We start from the raw sequence: 19,738 nt of genomic DNA on the forward strand, positions 1-19,738 counted from the left end.
TAACAATTATGAGATTATTTTAAAGGATTTTTGGATGCCCTGTGGCAGCATGCTGCCCCCGACAGGTCAGTCTTGGTATTACAACAGTCATCGAGTTTTTAAGGTCTTTGCACTAGTAGCCTCTCCTGCTTGTCTTCACTAGTAAAACAATTCAGTGTACTAATGGAATAACTTTTTTTTGTCCACTGGTAATGTTGTTTTTTAAATTCCACTACTATTGTCTACTCGTGTGCTGAAAACGTCTTACTAGCGAACAGAGCATCCTATATAGTACATTAAGGTGGATATGAAGGATATGGAATTCATTCTCAAACGTCTTTCTGGAGCTGGCGAACATCGATCCAATCCAATTTGAGACCAATCCATCATAAATGCTCACAGAACATCTTGCAAGTAATTTAGTGAATTTTTCCTCCTGGCATCTATAAGATCTTTTTTTTTTAAGGCATGCACAGCTCGATTTGTGCCAATTACTACTGCAAACTTTACCTGAGGCAAAAATAAGAAGAAATTGGATCTCTTACAAAGTATTTTAGAATGAAAGTCCGCGTTGTACATTAGTCCTCTGCTAAATGACATACAGTTGGCTGCCTTAACTACTTAAGAAGCTCTAAACGGACATTAGGATGACACATTTTAATGGGCCAAAAAGGGGATGGAAAACATTCAAACGTGATTATTAGATACAAATCTAAAGCCGGCGTGTTCATAAATGATACAATTATAAAATGTTTTCATTAAAAACGAGGCAGTTACTTCTGGGATCGACCTATTTTGACAAATGATGTAAAATTATACACATGATATTATTCAAGGTCATGAATCAGGATGGTTAGAGTTTATACTTGCTAACCGCAAGATTAGCACTCTAAAATAAATGTTAATTTGGCATTTTTATTTATGTATTTATTTTAATCTTGGTTGTGGTTTTGTAGTGGTGCACACCTGCGCTAAATTATACAGAGAAGTCCGATGGAAGCATTTAAATATATGAATGTATACATATATACAGAAGCCATTAATTTACGACTATTGTTGTTATTCTAAACTGTGATGTACAGTGTTGTTAATTGTGCATTTCGATCTATTATACTGATCTAATTTTGTTGATTTAATCAATTCATTTAATTTAAACTATATATTCCTTATTTTTAATAGAAAATCTGTCTGTCTGTCTATCTATCTATCTATCTATCTATCTATCTATCTATCTATCTATCTATCTATCTATCTATCTATCTATCTATCTATCTATCTATCTATCTATCTATCTATCTATCTATCTATCTATCTATCTATCTATCTATCTATCTATCTATCTATCTATCTATCTATCTATCTATCTATCTATCTAATAAAATGATCCGTAGTTACACAAAGTGGTCTGTAGTCGGCGCCATCACCTGGAAGTGCCACGCGTGCCGGGCTCAGCCAATCACAGCGCGGTGTTCAAGTGGCCCGCTCGCCAAACTTTTGCTGCTTCTCCGCCGCCTGTTTGCTGTTTTCCGAAATTCCGAACCGGGGCTCGCCAGCGTGGTCTCTTCGCCGTCTGTTTTTTTCGCGATGCTGCCGGGCCCAGCGGCCCGCAATCCGCTCCATGTTGGGACCCGGGGCCGAAGGAGGGCGCGGTGAGGTGGAAAAGGGCGAGAAGGACGAGCGGGACGAGCAAGGAAAAGATGTTTGGATGGCGCGTGTCCATCGCGGTGACGCTGGGCCTGTTTTGGTACTTGACCGACTCCGGTCGAGCTCTGGCTCAGTATTTTGTCTGTTTCTTCTTTTTCTGTCTTTCCGCGCCGCTTTTGCTGGCTAACAGCGGCCGGGAGAGCAGCACGCAAACCGACGACGACGACGACGACGACGACGACGACGACCCTTTCCAGGTGAACCAACAAACACTGCGCGTTGTACTTTACGGTTAGTCTTACCTGTAGGGCAAGTAACGGAGTATAAACACTTGAGTAAAGGAGATTTAGAGATGTAGTCACGTGATGTACTAAACCTCCCTCTTATGTACTTTCAAATTTAGTCTTACCTGTAGGGCAAGTAACGGAGTATAAACACTTGAGTAAAGGAGATTTAGAGATGTAGTCACGTGATGTACTAAACCTCCCTCTTATGTACTTTCAAATTTAAGAGAACATGTATTCGTTTTTTCGCTATGAGTTGTAACTCATGTTTGCGAGGGAAGCGTTTGGAACAGTGAGCATAGCCAGCGCCAAACGGACTTAATTGAAGTTGAAGAGCTTTATAAGTAAGTATCTTTTTGCTACGAAACTTCTCATCAATTAAAATGCTTTACTTTGATTAAAATGGTTACTAATATATCGGAATGCTTTTGGAACGTAATAGCCGAGTCAAACTGACCCATTTTCAAAATTTAATAACTACAAATGGTAGTGACGTGATGAAACTTGTTGAAATATTTGCAATGAAAGCGTTTATAATGTTTATTAGGATGTGTTTTGTATTAAACATAGTCTGGGTCTTGTTAACTTTGTATACATTTTTACTGTTTTACTTTATATTTTAACCATTTTGTATCTATTTATAGCTGTGTAGATGTAGGTATAATTATGTTAACTCAGTATGGCTCAAGGAATAGAAATATATTCTTATCTGTGTTACTTTCATGAGAAAGAGCAACGGGTTTGTCTATTTATTCGTTATCTAATGGGAGGGCCGGTCTCTGCTGTGTCGGAAGGGAGTCAGGCTTATTGTTATTGTATTTTTTCTAATCTGATTTATACCCATGGGAACAGATTTTCTTGTATTCACTCAGTTGTAACCAGGTGCATTGTGGGCTGATGGGTGGAGACTTCTAGTCTCCCACTTTTCTGAATAAATGATGATGCTACGGGGAGCCGAGCACACAATTCTGAACAAACCGCTTGAGATTTCAATTGTTGTCAATCAAAAGCTTTTGATACCTTTGCAAAGGGACTTCTTCACCAGGATCTCACCATTCAGTTAATTGAACACGCAAAGAGTACAATACTTAATATTGTCTACTCTAACAGTCTCAACTATATCTGTAGATCACTTATTCCTCGTGTAACGAAGTGCTGAGTATACATAAAATACAAATATAATAATAATAATGCATCGTATTTATATAGCGCTTTTCTAGACACACAAAGACGCTTTACAATGGAATGGATACATTATTCATGCACTCACACATTCACACTGTATATAATATAGTGTAAATAAGTTACAAGAGCTTCATTTATTAATGGATCGATGTTTCAATTTTTTGAAACACAAGCTTTTTTCTTTTTTTTTTTACCTAAACTGAATAAAATCATACAAAAAGTGCTGGGCACTGGTAGCTTTGCTAACATTGCAGACTGATTAAGAAACAAATGCTAAATTAGCTCATAACGGGGAAAAAAAATGCACCTTATGTGTTTTTCCCCCGCAGATTAGATGATTTTTAGGTTAAACATTCAAGGCCATAGATGGGGAATATCTTGCTTTTCTGAATGTGTTGCTTTCGTTGTCAGTGCTTTGTAGTTCACATTCCATGTCACTATTGTCCTTGTTTCGAGTCCCCCAGATCTCCATCAATCAAGCTATCTGACACCTTTTTGAAACTACAAGCTTATTTTGAGTCGAAAGTACGGACGTCTTGTTTCAAATGTAGGGGGAAAAGCACAAAGTCATCAGAAAAATAAATACTATGTGCAGAGATGGCTGAAAAAGCAACATTTTTAACAAGCACATTTTTATAATAATATGATATGTAATTTCAAGTATGTATAATTTCCAATATATAATGTGTCATTTCAAAATGTTAGGGCCGTCATGACTGTGTGTTTCCCAGCAGACTCTCGTTGAGCACTTGAGTAGCGGCTTAACTGCAGAAGAAAAAGGCGACGACTCCGGGCTCCCGCTGGGCTGCGGCTATCCTCACGTCAAAAGATCTCTGCAGCATGGTGGGCGTACTGCTTTCGACATTCACACTTTCCCCGAACTTTGAGCCGAGGTCACTCCAAAAATCTGTTAGTGAAATAAATGACAATCTCAGTGGTTGGCATCCATTGTTTGAACAAATAACAACATATTTTAATCAAGGCAGGGGTTTCGTGACGCGTTGGTTCCCTTCGAGTCGTGTTATGGCAGCAAACGTCGCAGTGTTGTGTTGCGACTTGACACACTTTGAGGCGGTCACGTTGGGGCTTCGGCGCAAGGAAAAAAGGGGCAAACTCCACCTTGCAAAAAGTTCAAACCTCTTCTTGAAGAAGCCGGAACCAACGGGACGTAACATGCCTGCTTTGCATGCCTCACCGACTTTTGATGAATGTCTCTTTACGACTCGGCCGCAGAGGATGTCGTAACTGTGAGTGGGGAAATAATGGCGCTTGTAACCACGATTAGTGCACTCGTAAAAAAACATAACACTTGCACAGTAAATTACGTTTGTTCTTTTGTTCGCACGTTGTCCATGTGCAAGATGATTTACAGGGAAATGTTAAGAAACTTCACTTTAGTTTCAGCCATTTATTTTCTATTGAAAGACTGCAGGATACAGTTTAAAAAAATAATTAATTTAGAAAATTCATCATATTACTGATGAGGGATGTTCGATACAACTTTTTTCAGACTGATTAGCGTTAGAATATGTTTTTTGATCCACTTCCAGTCTCGTTCTAGAGAAATTAAGACAACCTGAGTTTTTTAAGTTCTTTTCCGAAATGTCAGCATTATCCCTTTTTTTTTTTTTTTTTGTGATGGTTGTACCTTGCCTCGAATTTCCGGGTCTGTTGCGTCTCCGCAGTTTTCCAGTGCGCCTACGCTCGGCTGGTGTTGCCGTGGTACGACGTTCCCGAGCCCAGCGAGCGCCAGCCGCTGCGCCGGGCGCTGGACGGCGAGTACGACCTGATGATCGACAGCGTCATCCGGCACACGCGCCACTTGGACGTGTGCCAAGTGGCGGTGGGCGCCCTCCGCATTCTCACGCAGCACTTGCACGACGCCAAGCAGCCCGACAGGTGAACAGTCGCAAGTTCAATATTGATGCCCGTGTGAGTTCACTGTATTGTAAGTTAATTAACTCATTTGCTCCCAAAATGTAAAAAATATGTTTTTGGGACACTGGTAATATTTAAAATAGAACATATTTATACATTTTTACTTGTTTTTTTTTTAATGCTAATACAGAAGGCTTTGATGCAGCCTCTCAACTGAAGAGAACGGTTGAAGCAATGGTAGTTATTCCCAAAATGGCCAGCAGGTGGCAGCAGAGTATAAGAGATCAACCAGGGCCATGTATTTTCCCCACAATTTTCAACAGATTTGTGAATAATGACGATGAAACTTAGCTACAATCTAATGTTAATTGCTGCAAAACAAAATCGGATAGAAATATTCTTTTTTTTTTCCTGATGAAAGAAGAGACTAATCTTTCTTTTGGTATGTTCCATGTTTTTATAGCAATAAAACACAATATTCTGTGGGCCTTGCAAAATCAGTCAAAATCCAGTAAAACAGCTGGGAGCGAAGAGGGTTGCTTCACTGAAAATGTCTGCCAGTGAATGAGTTGAGAAAAAACAGCTGATTGAAGATAATTTGTTTGTGCAACTGCATGTTTTGTAGCTGCTTTTTACAATGACGGTGACATGACCATAGTGAGCAAAGCTAGGCTAATGCTAATGCTAGTTCAACGACGTGGCAAGAGAAGAAAACGTGGCTTGTATGGCAAAAAAAAAAGAAATGAAACATTTTCAATGAATTAGGGTGAATCTGTGAAGACTATTATCGACTCTATCTATGCCAGCGATGTATAGTGACAGGCAGAAGAACAATGACGTGCTCTCATTAGTATGTATACATTTTTTGTGACATTTTTACTTGTTGCTGTGAAATTTATGTAACGTCCAAAAAAAAGTGTCTTGTCTCACTAAAGGTCGGGAAAGACTGCCGAAAGGAGAAATGTAGTGGAAATCCCAAGCAATTAAAATTCAAGTGCAGCTTGCCGTGCTGGAGGCTGCGCTGTGCATTATTTGAGTCAAAAGAAGAAGAAAAAACCCTCCTCCAATTATTGCAGCCTCAGCTGCTCTTTGCTCTCAATAACGTGCCTATAAATACCTCCGGATGTTTTACCGCCCATGAATAATTTACCGCGCTTTATTGGATTTTACCTGCAGTGATAGCTGTTTTTTTTTTTTCTGCAAAAGGATGTTTAAAATGTGGCAACTTGACGATTTAGCACATGTGATTTTTCACCTCTGCGGTGATAAATAGCATTGGCGGGCCAAGTATTAATCCCGGGATGTTTTTTCCCCCCCCCGTGCTCTTGTTTTTCTTGTCGTCAGAGAGATTTTGTTGAGCTGCCGCTCCGAGGAGATGGCGTTGCTCCGCGAGCTCTCTGACGCTCTGGTGCGAAACCTGCTGCCCGAGCACCTGTGGGGCCCACAACTCGCCCGATGTGCCTTGAGTGAGATTGTTGCGTTAAAGGGTAAGAAAGCATTCCAGATTCCAGGACAATCGACTTGGACAAGCGGTTTTTTTTTTTCTTCTTCTTTTTTTCCCCTTTCTGTTAACAGCAGGATCACACACTGTATCCGCTTACTTTATTGAATTTATTTTTTAAGAAGAAGAGTGTGTGCAGATTTATAATCTCCCTTTAGGGCTTTGCCTTTTAAAACCACACTACATTTTTTAATATTTTAAAGTTTGTGCTATTGCACTGCGTTTACGCTAAATGCCTATTATGGCCATAATTAAAGAATTATCGGCCAAGTGCAGGCTGCTTCTATTTCTGTTGGCTCGCACCCAAACAAGTATCGATGAAACGTTTTATTCATATGCCGTTATAATTGAGTTGGCAATTATCACATGGCAATTTTCTCCCACATTAATGCTGTTTATATCAGTTGTAATTAGCCGGCATACTTATGATTAACTGTAGGCACTTTCAAAAAAGATGAATGAAATTTCTGGTTATAATGGGGGTGCAAGCGAAATGCAATTAAAGCGGGGGGGGGGGGGGGGGGGGTTTACGTAACGTTATACCGGTTGTTAAAATCCTTTGCTTATTTTCTGTTGTGTTGCCTGGTGAAGTGTTGATAAGTGAGTGTTTTTTCTTTTTTCTTTTTTTCCCCTCCCTCCTCAGGTTTGGGCCTGTTGGTGACATGGCTGTCTGACCCTGACAACCTGAACCAGCTGGTGGTGAGCCAGCTTGACAGCATCTCTGCGAAAGGTTCTACGGAAGAGCTGAGCACCTCCGACCAGGAACGAGCCTCTCTCACCTCGCAGGAGGGCGACGGCGCTCAAGTGTGAGTTGCAAGCTGTCGCCCCGCGCGCGCGCCTTTCGCGTCCCCGCAGCGTTCGTCATTCAGTGCCTTGTCTCTGGTGTTGTAGGAACTTGGAGGGAGTGGAAGAATCCACCAGCACCAGGATCAAAAGCAGATGCAAAGGTTTGCTTCACGTTTGAGGCGCTATTTTACACGTCCAAATATGTTTATTTTGTCAGACGCCAAGCCGGGCACTTCCGTCTCCCGTCGCTTCCCGTTGTTGACGATGCTCACATTTCAACGAGTGCATAATGACGCCAAGTGACCCGAATATGTGGAAGCACGTCGTCAACGATGGGAAGCGACAGGAGACGAAAGTACCCGGCTCTGAAGTGAAGTTAAACATTGTAAACTAAGCCATCAAAATGTTCAACTAAACTTTCTCATCTTTAAATCAACGTCTGCTAGCTTAATACGAACATATGCAGTAGCATAGACAAGGTAACTGAAATTTGCATGTCGCAGTGTTTCCCACAGATTTTAAATCTACTTGCGTGGGTGGACTCCGGTGGTGGGGGGGTGTTCCCAGTTCTGCTATTTGTTTCTCCTCTAACCTCACGATCCACAAGTGAGTGACAGTGAACTAATGTTACATGCGGTATATCTGATCGCGACACTTAAAAAAAAAAAAAAAAAAAAAAAATTGATTAAATTTTCTTGAAATCTACTTGGGTGGTGGCCAGTTTACTTTGGTGGCCCGCCCAAGTATTCACATGGTGTGGGAAACACTGACATGGATGGACATTGCCGTAGATGTTACTTGTTACTTCTTAAACCTTCACAACTGCTACTTCATTATTGCAACGCTGCTACTTCAACTGCTACTTTTATGCTCTGAGCAGTTTAGTAGGGAACCTTCCTTGCCCCCTTTTCTCTAAACAACTAAATTAAGAGACATTTGACATATTTACCTCCTTCCCCATTACTCAGCCGATTTGATTCTAACTATTCCAGTTCCAAAATGTTAATATTATTCAGGACGTGTACAGAACTATTTATCACATTTTCACGCAAAAATTCTCAAATGAAGAGATTCTAAATATTTACCTCCTTGGATTATTTGGGGACCAAACTCTTGAATTCAATTATTTCCACTGCATTTTCAACCCTACCCAAATTACATTCTCTCATTTGATATTATTACTTGAATTGAAAATATGAGCAAGTGGTAATGGTAAAAAAAAAAAAAAGAAAGTCTGAAGCGATGACTGAAATCTTCTTGCTTGCCGCCACATCCATCCATTTTTGAGATCTAAACTGGCATTGATATGGACAGACCCGAAAAGGAAATCTTTTTTAGTATTGAATGAATAATTGAAGAGCTTCCTGTTGTGTTTGACGGTGACTTGCATGTCAATATCTGGAGCAGACCATCTGCGCTTGAGACGACTTGTATTTGCTTTGTGTCCCGTTGCGCCTTTTTGTAACTAAAGCGCCATTGTTTTGGACGCAAGCACAGAACAATCCGTTTCTTATCGCCGCCTGTGTTGTTTACTGCAAAGCCCCGCTGGAAGTGATTTAATGAAGCTTCTGTTGCGCTTAATTGTATCCCGGCCGAGACTGGCACTTTTCAACACGCTGAGTGACAGCAGAATATTACACAAAGCGCTAAGGCAGATTGAAAAGGATTTTGCAGCTATTTGAAGTCGTATTTTTCATTACGGTTGATTAAATGTTGACATGCCAGCAGTTGCTATGCTAAGATATATTGAGACGGCAACCTGATTGGACACAATTGTCCAAGCCAATGGCTTGTAATTTACAGCTCAACCTCTATTCTGTTGGGCAGGACGCTACAGGGAACAAACGCGCGGCAATGTGTGTGACATGCTTCTGTACATTTTGGGTATGTGCTCTTAACAAAAGAGAACTACTTTCTCCCCTCTCAAAATGATGATTAGAGTTAAAAAAACATTTTTTTTAAGATTTAGATTTATTGGTGCCCGTAGTGAAATTCATCATTGCTGACCGTTTATGACATCATTTCACATCAAACAAGTCAACCAAAAACAAGACCTCAGTTGACAACAATAACCGCATAAGACAATCCAATTATTATTATTTTTTTATGTCAGCAAAAAATGCCGGAAGATAGAGTACTGAAAAATATAACTGATTTCAAGTTTACCGTTATTTAAATAACATCTATTTTTAATGCTACACTGCCTCTTATTCTGATGTGTGTGTTGGTGTTTTTTTTTACCCGAAATGGTAATTGACCGCTTCAGGCTGTGGCCCCGCCTACTGCCTCAAGCTAGCTGGGATAGGCTCCAGCACCCCTGCGACCCTTGTGAGGAATAAGCAGTTCAGAAAATGGATGGATGAATGGCAAATGCTAGCGCGCTAATGCTAATCGCGATTGCAAACCGTTTATCATAGACTATTTTTGTTGGTGTTTAATATTGCTCATGCACAAAAGATAATAAATAATTAGCAGTTATGTGCAGTGTTTCAGGAATACGGACGGACAGAGAAGAAGCTTGGTCATATTGCTACGTTAACTTGAAAGTACGGGACGTGTTTCAAGCGAGGCAGTCAAATATTTGTCAACAGTCTTCACTTCACTACTTGGTCATTGTATTCAACAGTGAAACGTTACAGTGTGGTTCGGAATCATTGATCGAAACATCTACAAGCACAGGAAGTCAACTTCAAGTCATTTCATTTGACCTCAAATTCAAGTTCAACACATTTGAATTGAATTTGTGCCATTAGCTACAAATCCGTGTACCTTCATGGTTGAAGGAGAATGATGGGCAAGTCGGGACAAGGTTGAATTTTATTCCCATTCCAGCCTCGAGTGAAAGCGTATTTCATTGAAGGGCTGTTTGCAAACGGGAAGATGGCGGCGACATCAGGAAGAGCAGATGGGATCATTATTATTATTATTATTATTATTTCCAGTCTGAACGCAAGACTGGTTTAATCAGTACCCGTGTGTTGTCGTCTTTATTTGTGACATGTTTGCACTAGCGGGCCTTTCGCGCTTTCATTAGTTTCTCCCTTGTTTGTCCAAGCAGCTAATGTCAACTCATTTATTTGCCGTCGTCACGCCAGCGCGCCGCAAACTGCATCGACGAGCGAAGTTGAGCAAATAATGATACGATTGTAATGAGCCGTGTCCATATTTATGCAACGCCGGCCCAAGTTTATACATGATGTGGACAAACAAGCGTCCTAATGAGATGTATTTGTATGCACATCATGAACAAGTTGGATGATTTATCAGGCGTCTTATTGCAAAAGTTATTATGCTTTGGAAGGAACACATTTATTGCTGTCGCTCGCTTCCATCAAAGGTCAAAGTCGAATTTGTTACTGCTTCTGTTTTATCCCTCATCTGTCCGCATGTTTTCTAATCTGTCAGGCAACAAGTTGAAGGCGGGCTGGTCCAAATTTGTGGACAAGATGAAGAGCAAGAAAGCCAAGAAGAAGAAGATGAAAAAGCTGGAGCGGGAGCTGGTAATGAGGATCATGGCGGCTCGGGGGGACGCGTCCAACGAGGACGAAGCCAGCAGCCGGGAGGGCTCCGTGCACAGCCAGCACGACTCCGACCGGGTGAGGCTCCCCCGTCCGTCCACGTTGCCGTTTGTGCATGCTGCACTTGATGGGACGTTTTTGCTTGTCTTGGATGTGAAACGCGGATGTAGGACACGCCAGCAGAGCGGCTCGGGAGTCATTTAGCGACTCGTTGTTGATTTGTGTCCAAACTCCATTAGGAGGACAGCGATCTGGAGAACTACCTGACAAGCGTCCAAGAGGACATGATGGAATTCAAGCTGTCTTATGAAATGTGGCGCGTCGGCCGCTGGGCTGTCAGCATCCCTCATGTGAGTTCTAAATATCACTGGCAGTCTGGAATGTCCTGCGGGGCCTGTTATTTGTCAGCAGAGGCTCTTGAAAAGCTTGTCCTTGGAAGCCCGCTTTGCGTAGGTGGGGCTTTTATTTTTTATTTTTGGGTTAAACCGCCCCCACTCCCCTCCCCCTCCCCCCCCCCTCCCTTTGTCTGTTTCAGGCCGAGTGGGAAAACGACGAGCTAATCTTCACGGTTCACCTGGAGGAGAAGGACAGTCCTGAAAACCTCCAGTGGGACATCAAGAAGAATTACACAGATGTCATCTATTTCCGAAACAGGTGGCAGGTAAACGAGGATGCTCAACATCACACTTTTCAAGCCAATCAGATCTCTTTCTTCAAGCCTGTCATTTGAATCAGACCTCATTGAGCATTCACAACATTTTCCCACCCGCAATTTAAAGGCACACTTGACACATTAAGACATTTTCAGCAGTAAATTGCCTCTTGCTGTCAACTGAAAATGACATCACAGGTGCTCAGATCTCAGGTAACGACCGAGCACTGCTCACCTTTTTTCTGGGCTTGATCATGTGACATTAGCAAACTGAGCCATAATTGCTCGTTGCCTGTTTCCTGAGCACGCGTGATGTCATCTTCAGTTGACCGCAGGTGGCAAAATGTGTTTTTAAAGGTATTAATTGTACGTGAACAATAATGAAGTTATGGCATTAATTTTGGCAAAATATTAACTTTTTACTTTTTACTGCTGAACATGGCTAAATGAATCAAGCATCCCTTGAAAACAGTTGGCAGGTGTCTTCAAAAGGTCTGACATTCTTTGAACGACCTGGCCTGATCTTAAAACAATGTAGTTGCGTATTTCCTTGCCACCAACTACTACTTTTCAAGGTTGTCTAGTGGCATCTTAGGCCCACCGCACACTGGGCGACACAACTTAAGTGGTCCATCATAAAAAAAAAAAAAAAATCCTTTATTTTTATTATTATTTTTATTTTTTATTATTATTATAATTTTTTTTTTAAAGAGCTCAGTATTGTTCATTCGGAAATGTCATCATCATTGCTCTTTTTTTTTTTTTTTTTTTTTTTATATATATATATATATATATATTATTATTATTATTTTTTTTTTGTGTGTGTGTGGGTGAGTATGTGTATGTAAAAAAATCCTTTCTTGTGATTCTTTACACAGAGTGAATTACTCTATTTGAATTGAACCACAAAAACATGGCGTGATTGTCAGTTGCCAAAATGTAACGGCCAAATTCGGCATACAGAATTTCACAAATTTCTCCAGTCGTGGATTCTGAATTTGATCCTTTATTCACAATTTTTGTCCTTAGGCCAAATCCATGACCAACATAAAAATATTTCTTTGTTGTCATCTGATGGCGTCTTGCCAAGTATTTATGTTAATTGAGGGGGAGGAGCTTCATTTAGACAGGCCGTAGGATTAGGCGTCAAATAGAAACAGATGCGTTGCACCATCTTGTGGCATCTATAGGCAATTACAAACCTTTTTTGGCGGTACTGCAATGACTCGAAGAAAAAAAAATTCACATATTTAATCAGTTTTAGCATTTTCATAAACTCTTCCTTCTGTTTTTTTGTGGCCGTCAGTGAGAGACGTCCTTTTATGTATTGCCATTTGCCGCACGTCCCCCCCCCCCCCCCCCACTCCCAGGATTCCACCAGCTTGCCCAATATCCTGGAGGTCAACGAGCTGGAGGTCAGCGACGAGGCCAAAGAAAACGCAAAAGTCTCCGTGGAGCACTTCCTTCAGGTGAAAAAGCACACGCGAAATACATTTAGAATGCGTGACCCCTGACTCAGCATCTTGCTTTTTTTGCCTTGCCTAGGAATTAATTAGCGACACGCTGATTGGACACACACAACCAGTGTTCCAGTTCCTGTGTCCGCTGGACAAGCTGCTGAATGAAGAGCAGCATTACGGAGGCGTGTGGGGCCTGCTGAGCGGCTTGGCTTACTTCCTGACACCTGGACAAGAGGATGATGAGGTAACATTTTTAACATTTGAGCTATTTGACCTTTAACCTTTGCGCCCTCATCAAATGGGCTGCACTGCCCTTTGGACACCTTTGTGAGGAAAACAGTACATGCACAAGCAAATTGCTGAGAAAAAAAAGATTGTACAGTTTGCACAGTAAAAAAAAAATTCTGTTTACAGTACATATAAAAAAGTTTGTTTTGAAAACGCATTCTATTTGATTAAAACCCACTTTTCAAAGTATTCGTTAGCACCTGTTCTTTCTATCTTGCTGTTTTTAACTTACATTTCCAGTGCTCGTATGTCCAAAATGTTGGTATTAAAACTTTGTGACATAGTGGACAAATGCTCTTTACTTGCCTGCACAACTTCATCAGATCTAATAATACGAGATCATCCCCAAATCAGCCTTCGTAAAGTCAAAACACTTTCTCAGGCAGTTTAACTTCATTTTAAGGATTATAATTTTTTTTATAAGGGCCACATTTGTGATGCGCTTTTATTGTCACTCGTCATGTCCAAGTGTAGCCAGTATCCATTGTTTGTCTTCCAGCGCCTTGAGTGACGGACAATCTGTTCCGACTTGGGACTCGGCCGCAGCAAAATAGTCCAAATTTGTGCTGATGCGTGGACAGTATTTTTACGCCAGTTGTTTCGATTGCTCCTGTGAGATTGCACAACTCTGAAGGAAGTGGAGTGCAGAAAAAAAACAAGCAAATAAGATTTCATATTTAGCGGGGTCTGTAGGGGGATACACAGTCTGCCGTGGGTTTACTATCCAGTTATGGTGCTCTTATGTTTTACATCCTATTTTTATGGGGTAAGCTGATGTCATCCTCATAAAAATGCTATCATATTTTTTTAAAATCATCATATTAGTTTTGTTTAGAAATAAGAAAGTGTAATAGAAATAATGCACTTTGAGAGCATTAGGGAAAATTGCAACTAAAATACACACAAAGTAGGAATACGTTTTTTTTTTTTTAAATAATAAAGAATCCGTTTTTCCACAAACTGGTAGAAGTAGAAAGCTTTAATTGCATTTAATAAGTGTACAGTAGATGAAGAAAGGGAACACACTCCTGTTAAAATGCCAGACTAACCACAATAAACTGTATTTAACAAACAAATGTGCAAATTACAACTTGCACTATTCGACTCAGGAAAAAAATAATACATAAAAAAAAGAAGGTTGGATAACTAAATAGTTGAAGCACGTTTCGCTTTTATTAGAACATAGAAGTACAAGAAACGTGCACCTGTCTACTAGTGCACAGCTTTGACTCACTAGTAACATGTCGAGAAAACATGACTTGGAAAGAAAAAAAAAGTTCTACTATTGTGCTGAATTTGTAGATTTACTAGTGAGGATAAAGAGTCCGAGTAGATTGACCTCAAACGGCTTTCCATTAAGAGTCTTAATGTGTCGAGTTGTATTCTCTGCTGCTTAAAGCCAAGTCGAACCTTTCCCTTTCAGAGCTCAACCCCACCGACGGAAACCTCGAAAGAAATCATCGTCACAGCTGCAGAAGGTTCGGACAACGTCCCCGGCTCCTCAGAGACGAGCTGCGTCTTCAGCGGCGTTTCGCTTCCCACCATCGTCATCTCGTCGTGCGAGACGACGCCCGAGGGAGGCGACATCGAGGAAACGCAAAAGGAGCCACGGCCGTCTTTAAGCGCCGAGTCTTCCGTTGGAGGCTGTTCCCAGGAGAAGGCGGAGGATTCCGACAACCCTTTGACGCACTTTAAAATGATCATCAGGGGACTGACCCGATCCAGATCGCAGGACTCTCTGGCTTCCGTCAAAAACCACGGCGACGAGGACCCGTCCCCGTCGGAGTACGCCACAAACTGCAGTCGCGAAGGAACCCTTCACGGGGACGATGCCAACAACGGCCCGTCCTGGTTGCATTTCACTGCCAGGTAGGTCGGCAGCTCCACCAATCAGGAGAAGCACGTCAAGCAGGCAAACGTGGGAATAATTGGCGCCCCACATCGTTTGGGATTTGTAATTGCTTTTAGATGCCACAAGATGGTAGCAAAGCTCTCCATTTCACCATCAAATGTTTATGACACGCAAAATTTGATTTGTATATGAATGGGGGACATAGGAAACACACAAGTCAGCTCAACCAAAAATGATAATTAGCTCTCTAGCGCCATCTTGTGTATTATGGCTTTTATGAAAAAAATTCTACGCTTAGTTGATGCCCCAGTGAAGGGATCAATTGGGTAATCGCGGGAAAATCAGGTGTAGCGTGCATCAAAAAACATGAAAAATTATGATTTATAATGCGAGGCAATGGGCCTAAATGTGGAAATGTTTACTCATGTGTACTCTAAAAATTTATTTCCCACATATAATGATAATTTTAACATTTTGGATGGTGACATTTTGAACTTCAACATGTTTTGGACAATTGGGTGCAATTTCAGCTCACTCTGTGATTTTCTCATATGCTTTATATTGGATATTTATAAAAAGCCAAAAATTGGACACTTTCCCTCCGAGAGTGGATTTTTTTTTTTATTTTATTTTTTTTTTACTTACAACAGTCCAAAGTGAGAATAAAATGTTGTATTGCTTTTAAAGGGCCAAGAAGGAGAAGATGAGCCCCAGGTTGTCCTGCGGGTCTGCCAAGTCTAAAGGGAAGGAGCAGGCGGTCTCGGGTTCGGGCAGGGGAGACGAGCCGCAGTCTGCCAGGAGTCAAGGAACCTGGGAACAGCTGGAGGCCACCAAAGCTATTTTTGATCTGCTCAAAGAAATTTCAGGTTTGTCCCTTTTCACAGTCATGACCACAACGATACGGCCGACAAGCCCAAAAAGTCGTTGAGCCCTTCCTCCAAAAAATCGACTCCAATCTGGAGATTTTTGTCAACATGCGGGAGATTTACACCTCGCTCGTTTACACCTCAAAGGCACCTCAAGCGTTTAGTCAACTCGCTGCTGTTTTTAGATGGCTTGATGTCAAAAAATGTCGTTTGTGGAAGGTTTCGTTGTCCTTTGGCGACAAGTGACAGTTGGAAGTCAAAGCGCGTCAAGCTGTGCTGTCACAAGAACGTTTGCGTGGGCGTAATTGCGATGACGACTTGACTGCCGAGTCTCGAGGCATCCTCACGACATACTGAACAGTGCGCTAACACTCTTGTTGTCTTCATAGGAAACTCCATTCTCATTAACATATTTGACGCCATTTTGAAACCCGTCATGCCCATTTTGAAAAAGTGAGTGCACGCTTTACCTCCTGCCGCGTGCACGCTGCCATCTGTTGACGCCGGCGTCGTTGCTCTGCGCAGGAAAGTCAACTCCTTCTTGAACAAGATGAACCCGAGCGAGGAGCAGATGGCGGCGTACATCCAAACGCTGTGCGACAAAGCCTGGCCGCAGCCGACCCCCGCCGCCGCCGCCGCCGCAGCGTCTCTTTCCGCGCCGCCTCGCACGGACGACGAGAAAAGCGAGACCCGCGAGCGAGCGCACAACCTCATCAGCACTCGATGTACGCGCCTCAATATGCGAGATCAGCACTCGCGACCTGTCTCCGCAATCAGTCACTCATTACGCACTCTGCCGGCATTTGTATGTAGTGGACGACATGTATCGGTCCAAATCTCCATATAACGATTACTGTGGACGAAATGATTGAAGGATTCCCATTTTGAATATTCTCCCCTCCATCTTGGTAGATTCGCATTTTCTGGTCCTCAAGAAGACGGACATGGAGAACGTTTTTAACCTCTTTCAGGACGCTGAGGAAAACAAAGCACTTGTTTACGTAAGTAAATATGTTTTTTTATGTTTGTTTGTTTTTTAACTGTCCGGTTTACTTCCAGCATTCAGTACAAATGTGCAATGTCAATTTATATTTTAGACTTGTAATGTGTTTTCTTTCTGTTTATATGTTCAATAAAACCATAAACCAAAAAAAAATCAATGTAAATATGGTCCGGTACAAAAGCATATGAAAGCTATTTAAAGCATTTTCTAAGTTAAATTGTGCTTATTTGTGCTGACATGCAGTACATGCTGGGGCTGACCGATATGGATTTTTGTTCATAATCAATCATTTAAAGAAATATAATAAGAAAAAATAATACATTCTTAAAAGGAACCCCGACTGAAATGACAAGTTTGCTGTATATTATTTATTTGGTTGTTACTAACATAACTATGAGATACATTTTTCAAAAATCTTTTCCAGTTGAATACATTTTGTAGAAACTTTATTTGGACGTATGCCGCCATTGTTATTTACGTCGCAACACATTCAGTGCGTTGTGACGTAGAATGGCGGCTGGCTCTCTGCCGAGCAATGTGAAACGCGCCGTATAAAGAAAGCAAGGTCAGCCTCGTAGCGTTCCTAAAGAAACAACATGCGATGGGGAGAGTCACCCTCCCCTACGCCGTGCTCTCGTCATTCACCAGACGCGTTCAGGAGTTTTGATCGTCCCTTTAGGAACGCTTCGGAGGCCCAATCTTTACCGATTTTAAGAAAGCTAACATCAGCCGATTAAAATCTCGCCTGCCGATGAACCAGCCGGGTTCTAATACTTACACACGTACACAGGCTCTCGTCTATTCTCCTCAGAAGACTTTCATGTCTGTCTTAAGGTTTCAATGTAGGGTTTTAATCGATGCTTTGCGTTTCAAATCTTGGTCTGACGGTTCAAATTGGGCTTTGAAGCAAGGTTTCAAAGTCGATTTTGAATACTGGGTCAGGGTTTTGAGAAAGTAATGAGCTTTCAAATGAGGCTTTCAGCCTGAGTTGAGCCCTCAAATGCTCATTGCTGTCTCTGTTCCAATCAGGAATATCATTTTTTTTTTGTTTTTGTTTTCAGATGCTCCTGTCATTCCTCCTGCGAGAATTATTTCCCCACGAGCATTCCCTGAATCGGAGTGCTGCCGCCTTGCAGAACGTGACCAACCTCATCAACTGACCTGTGAAATGATCTTTTAATGCTGCTTTCTTTTTTTGTTTTTTACATATATATATATATATAATGTATACTTATTTATTAAACACTGTTAAATGCCTTAAAAAACGTTCAAAAACGTTTCAAACCTCATCGGTGCCAGTCATTGTGATAGTTCTTTTTTTTTACCTCAAATTAAAGATGAATGTGAATTTTGCATCAGATTTAGTTTTAAATGAATAATCGCTTGTTTTGTGGGATTCTTGTTGTGACATGGAGATTTTTCAACTCAGACATTTCATTTCTTTCACATTTTTGTTTTTTAATGAATATTTTGGTGTCACTTTTCCACGGATCAGTCGCTTGACTTTTTGTACAGTATCCTGATTGGCAGGACTTATTTCCACCAAGAGATGATAATCACATGCGGAAAACTTGAAAAATGTCAAATGTGAACTATATTGAAATGTCAACATTTTCAATGTTGTTGTTTTTTAATAAAACAAGATTTCCACATATGGCCATTATGAATCGGATCTTGAATTTGAGATTGATGATGACAAGAATGTGGTGGAAAAGTGTCATTTGCAACCCAATTAGAATTTGAAGCACATCACGTTTCTTTTGGATGTGAAAAATTCCATTTGACATGCCTCATAGTTGAGCAGAAGAAACGATGATTTATTTAACGCCTTTCATACCCATAGGCAATCCCTATCCAGGCGAAAAGTGGAACAAATGGTACGAAAAAATACATGAAGTGAGCCTGCGTATGCAATGGCGAGTAACAAAAAAGCATTCATAAGAAATGAGCTGAGCATTAGCTCATCTCGTTTCTTCCGACACCGGACAGAACCTAGGGCAACGTTTGATTATTATTATTTTTTAGTCCGGAAATCCCCCAGCCAGTGCAGTCATGTTCACGCTTTTTAATTAGGGAAATGTGCGAGATTTAATTGTGGGATTATTTGGGTTCAGGTCACTGGAGGGAGATTATTAGAAAGCAACCATTGTTCATTTTTCATTAGTTTTTGTTTTGCTTCTGTGGCCGAGCAGCAAATTTCCAAGTTGTATTTGTAAACTTTCTGAGGGGTTCAAGTAATGACTACAAATATCCAGCGGGCCAATACAAAAATGTAACTAAACAAAAATAAAATTGATAAATTAATAAATGATAAATACAAGTAATAAATGTAAATAATCAACCACATTTAATACAAAAACAGCGCAGTAAACTGAAAATGCCCCCCGGACTTTTGAACCTTCCTTAACCGTTTGCTTTAATTGAAACAATTCAGTTTGATTGCACTTGATAGATTTGATTGTGAATGGGAAATGAGCAGTAAGCGGGAAAGTTGCAGTTACTCCTCCTCGCCTGCCCGTGGCAGTGTGGAGATGATCAACCGCAATACACGAGCGTGGTACTGATCCAACATGTCTGCCCCCTGAAGGAGAGACCGAGACGGAAAGAGAAATAGAAATATTGTGAAAGCACGGGACGACGAGCAGGTACGTCCTCAGCTTCGTATCGTATCTGTTGTGCTGTACGCCGCTCGCTTTCTCCAACTTGAAAGCATCCGTTGTGGGGTTCATTTATTCGGTTTGTGAACGTGACGGCGACGTCCGGCGTGTGGCGTCCAATGTGACTGAACTGAAGCGGCTCGTTGAGTTGCAATTGGAAACTGGACGATTCTTAAAAGAGATTA

General features: G+C 41.2%; 2 protein-coding genes across 5 annotated transcripts in view; both read left to right on the plus strand.

Annotated features, from left to right (window-relative positions):
* The first annotated feature begins 1,466 nt into the window (after positions 1-1,466).
* LOC147168931 (uncharacterized) lies at positions 1,467-18,548 on the plus strand. 4 transcript variants are annotated; one of them, XM_086084572.1, is made up of 17 exons: positions 1,467-1,880; positions 3,827-3,935; positions 4,778-4,991; positions 6,315-6,457; positions 7,115-7,277; positions 7,363-7,418; positions 10,663-10,853; positions 11,015-11,125; positions 11,311-11,436; positions 12,798-12,896; positions 12,973-13,131; positions 14,599-15,044; positions 15,715-15,893; positions 16,283-16,346; positions 16,419-16,618; positions 16,806-16,894; positions 17,958-18,548. In XM_086084572.1, the coding sequence occupies exons 1-17, from the start codon at positions 1,677-1,679 to the stop codon at positions 18,054-18,056; spliced, it is 2,652 nt and encodes an 883-aa protein (XP_085940698.1). In that variant the 5' UTR covers positions 1,467-1,676; the 3' UTR covers positions 18,057-18,548. The 4 variants fall into 4 exon arrangements, with proteins under 4 accessions (XP_085940698.1, XP_085940699.1, XP_085940700.1 ...); XM_086084574.1 differs by having other exon boundaries at positions 1,652-1,880; positions 3,824-3,935; XM_086084575.1 differs by lacking the exon at positions 1,467-1,880 and adding an exon at positions 1,904-2,251.
* An 886-nt stretch (positions 18,549-19,434) lies between these two features.
* The window catches only part of mrpl11 (mitochondrial ribosomal protein L11), a 55,868-nt gene continuing 55,564 nt past the window's right edge, over positions 19,435-19,738 (plus strand). Inside the window, exon 1 of the mRNA XM_086085034.1 lies at positions 19,435-19,541. The gene's annotated coding sequence lies outside the window, so the exon portion shown is untranslated. The remainder of the gene's footprint in view (positions 19,542-19,738) is intronic.

This window comes from Leptonotus elevatus, chromosome 9 (assembly GCF_054856555.1).
Source record: "Leptonotus elevatus isolate MCC_2025b chromosome 9, RoL_Lele_1.0, whole genome shotgun sequence".
Taxonomy (NCBI): Eukaryota; Metazoa; Chordata; class Actinopteri; order Syngnathiformes; family Syngnathidae; genus Leptonotus; species Leptonotus elevatus.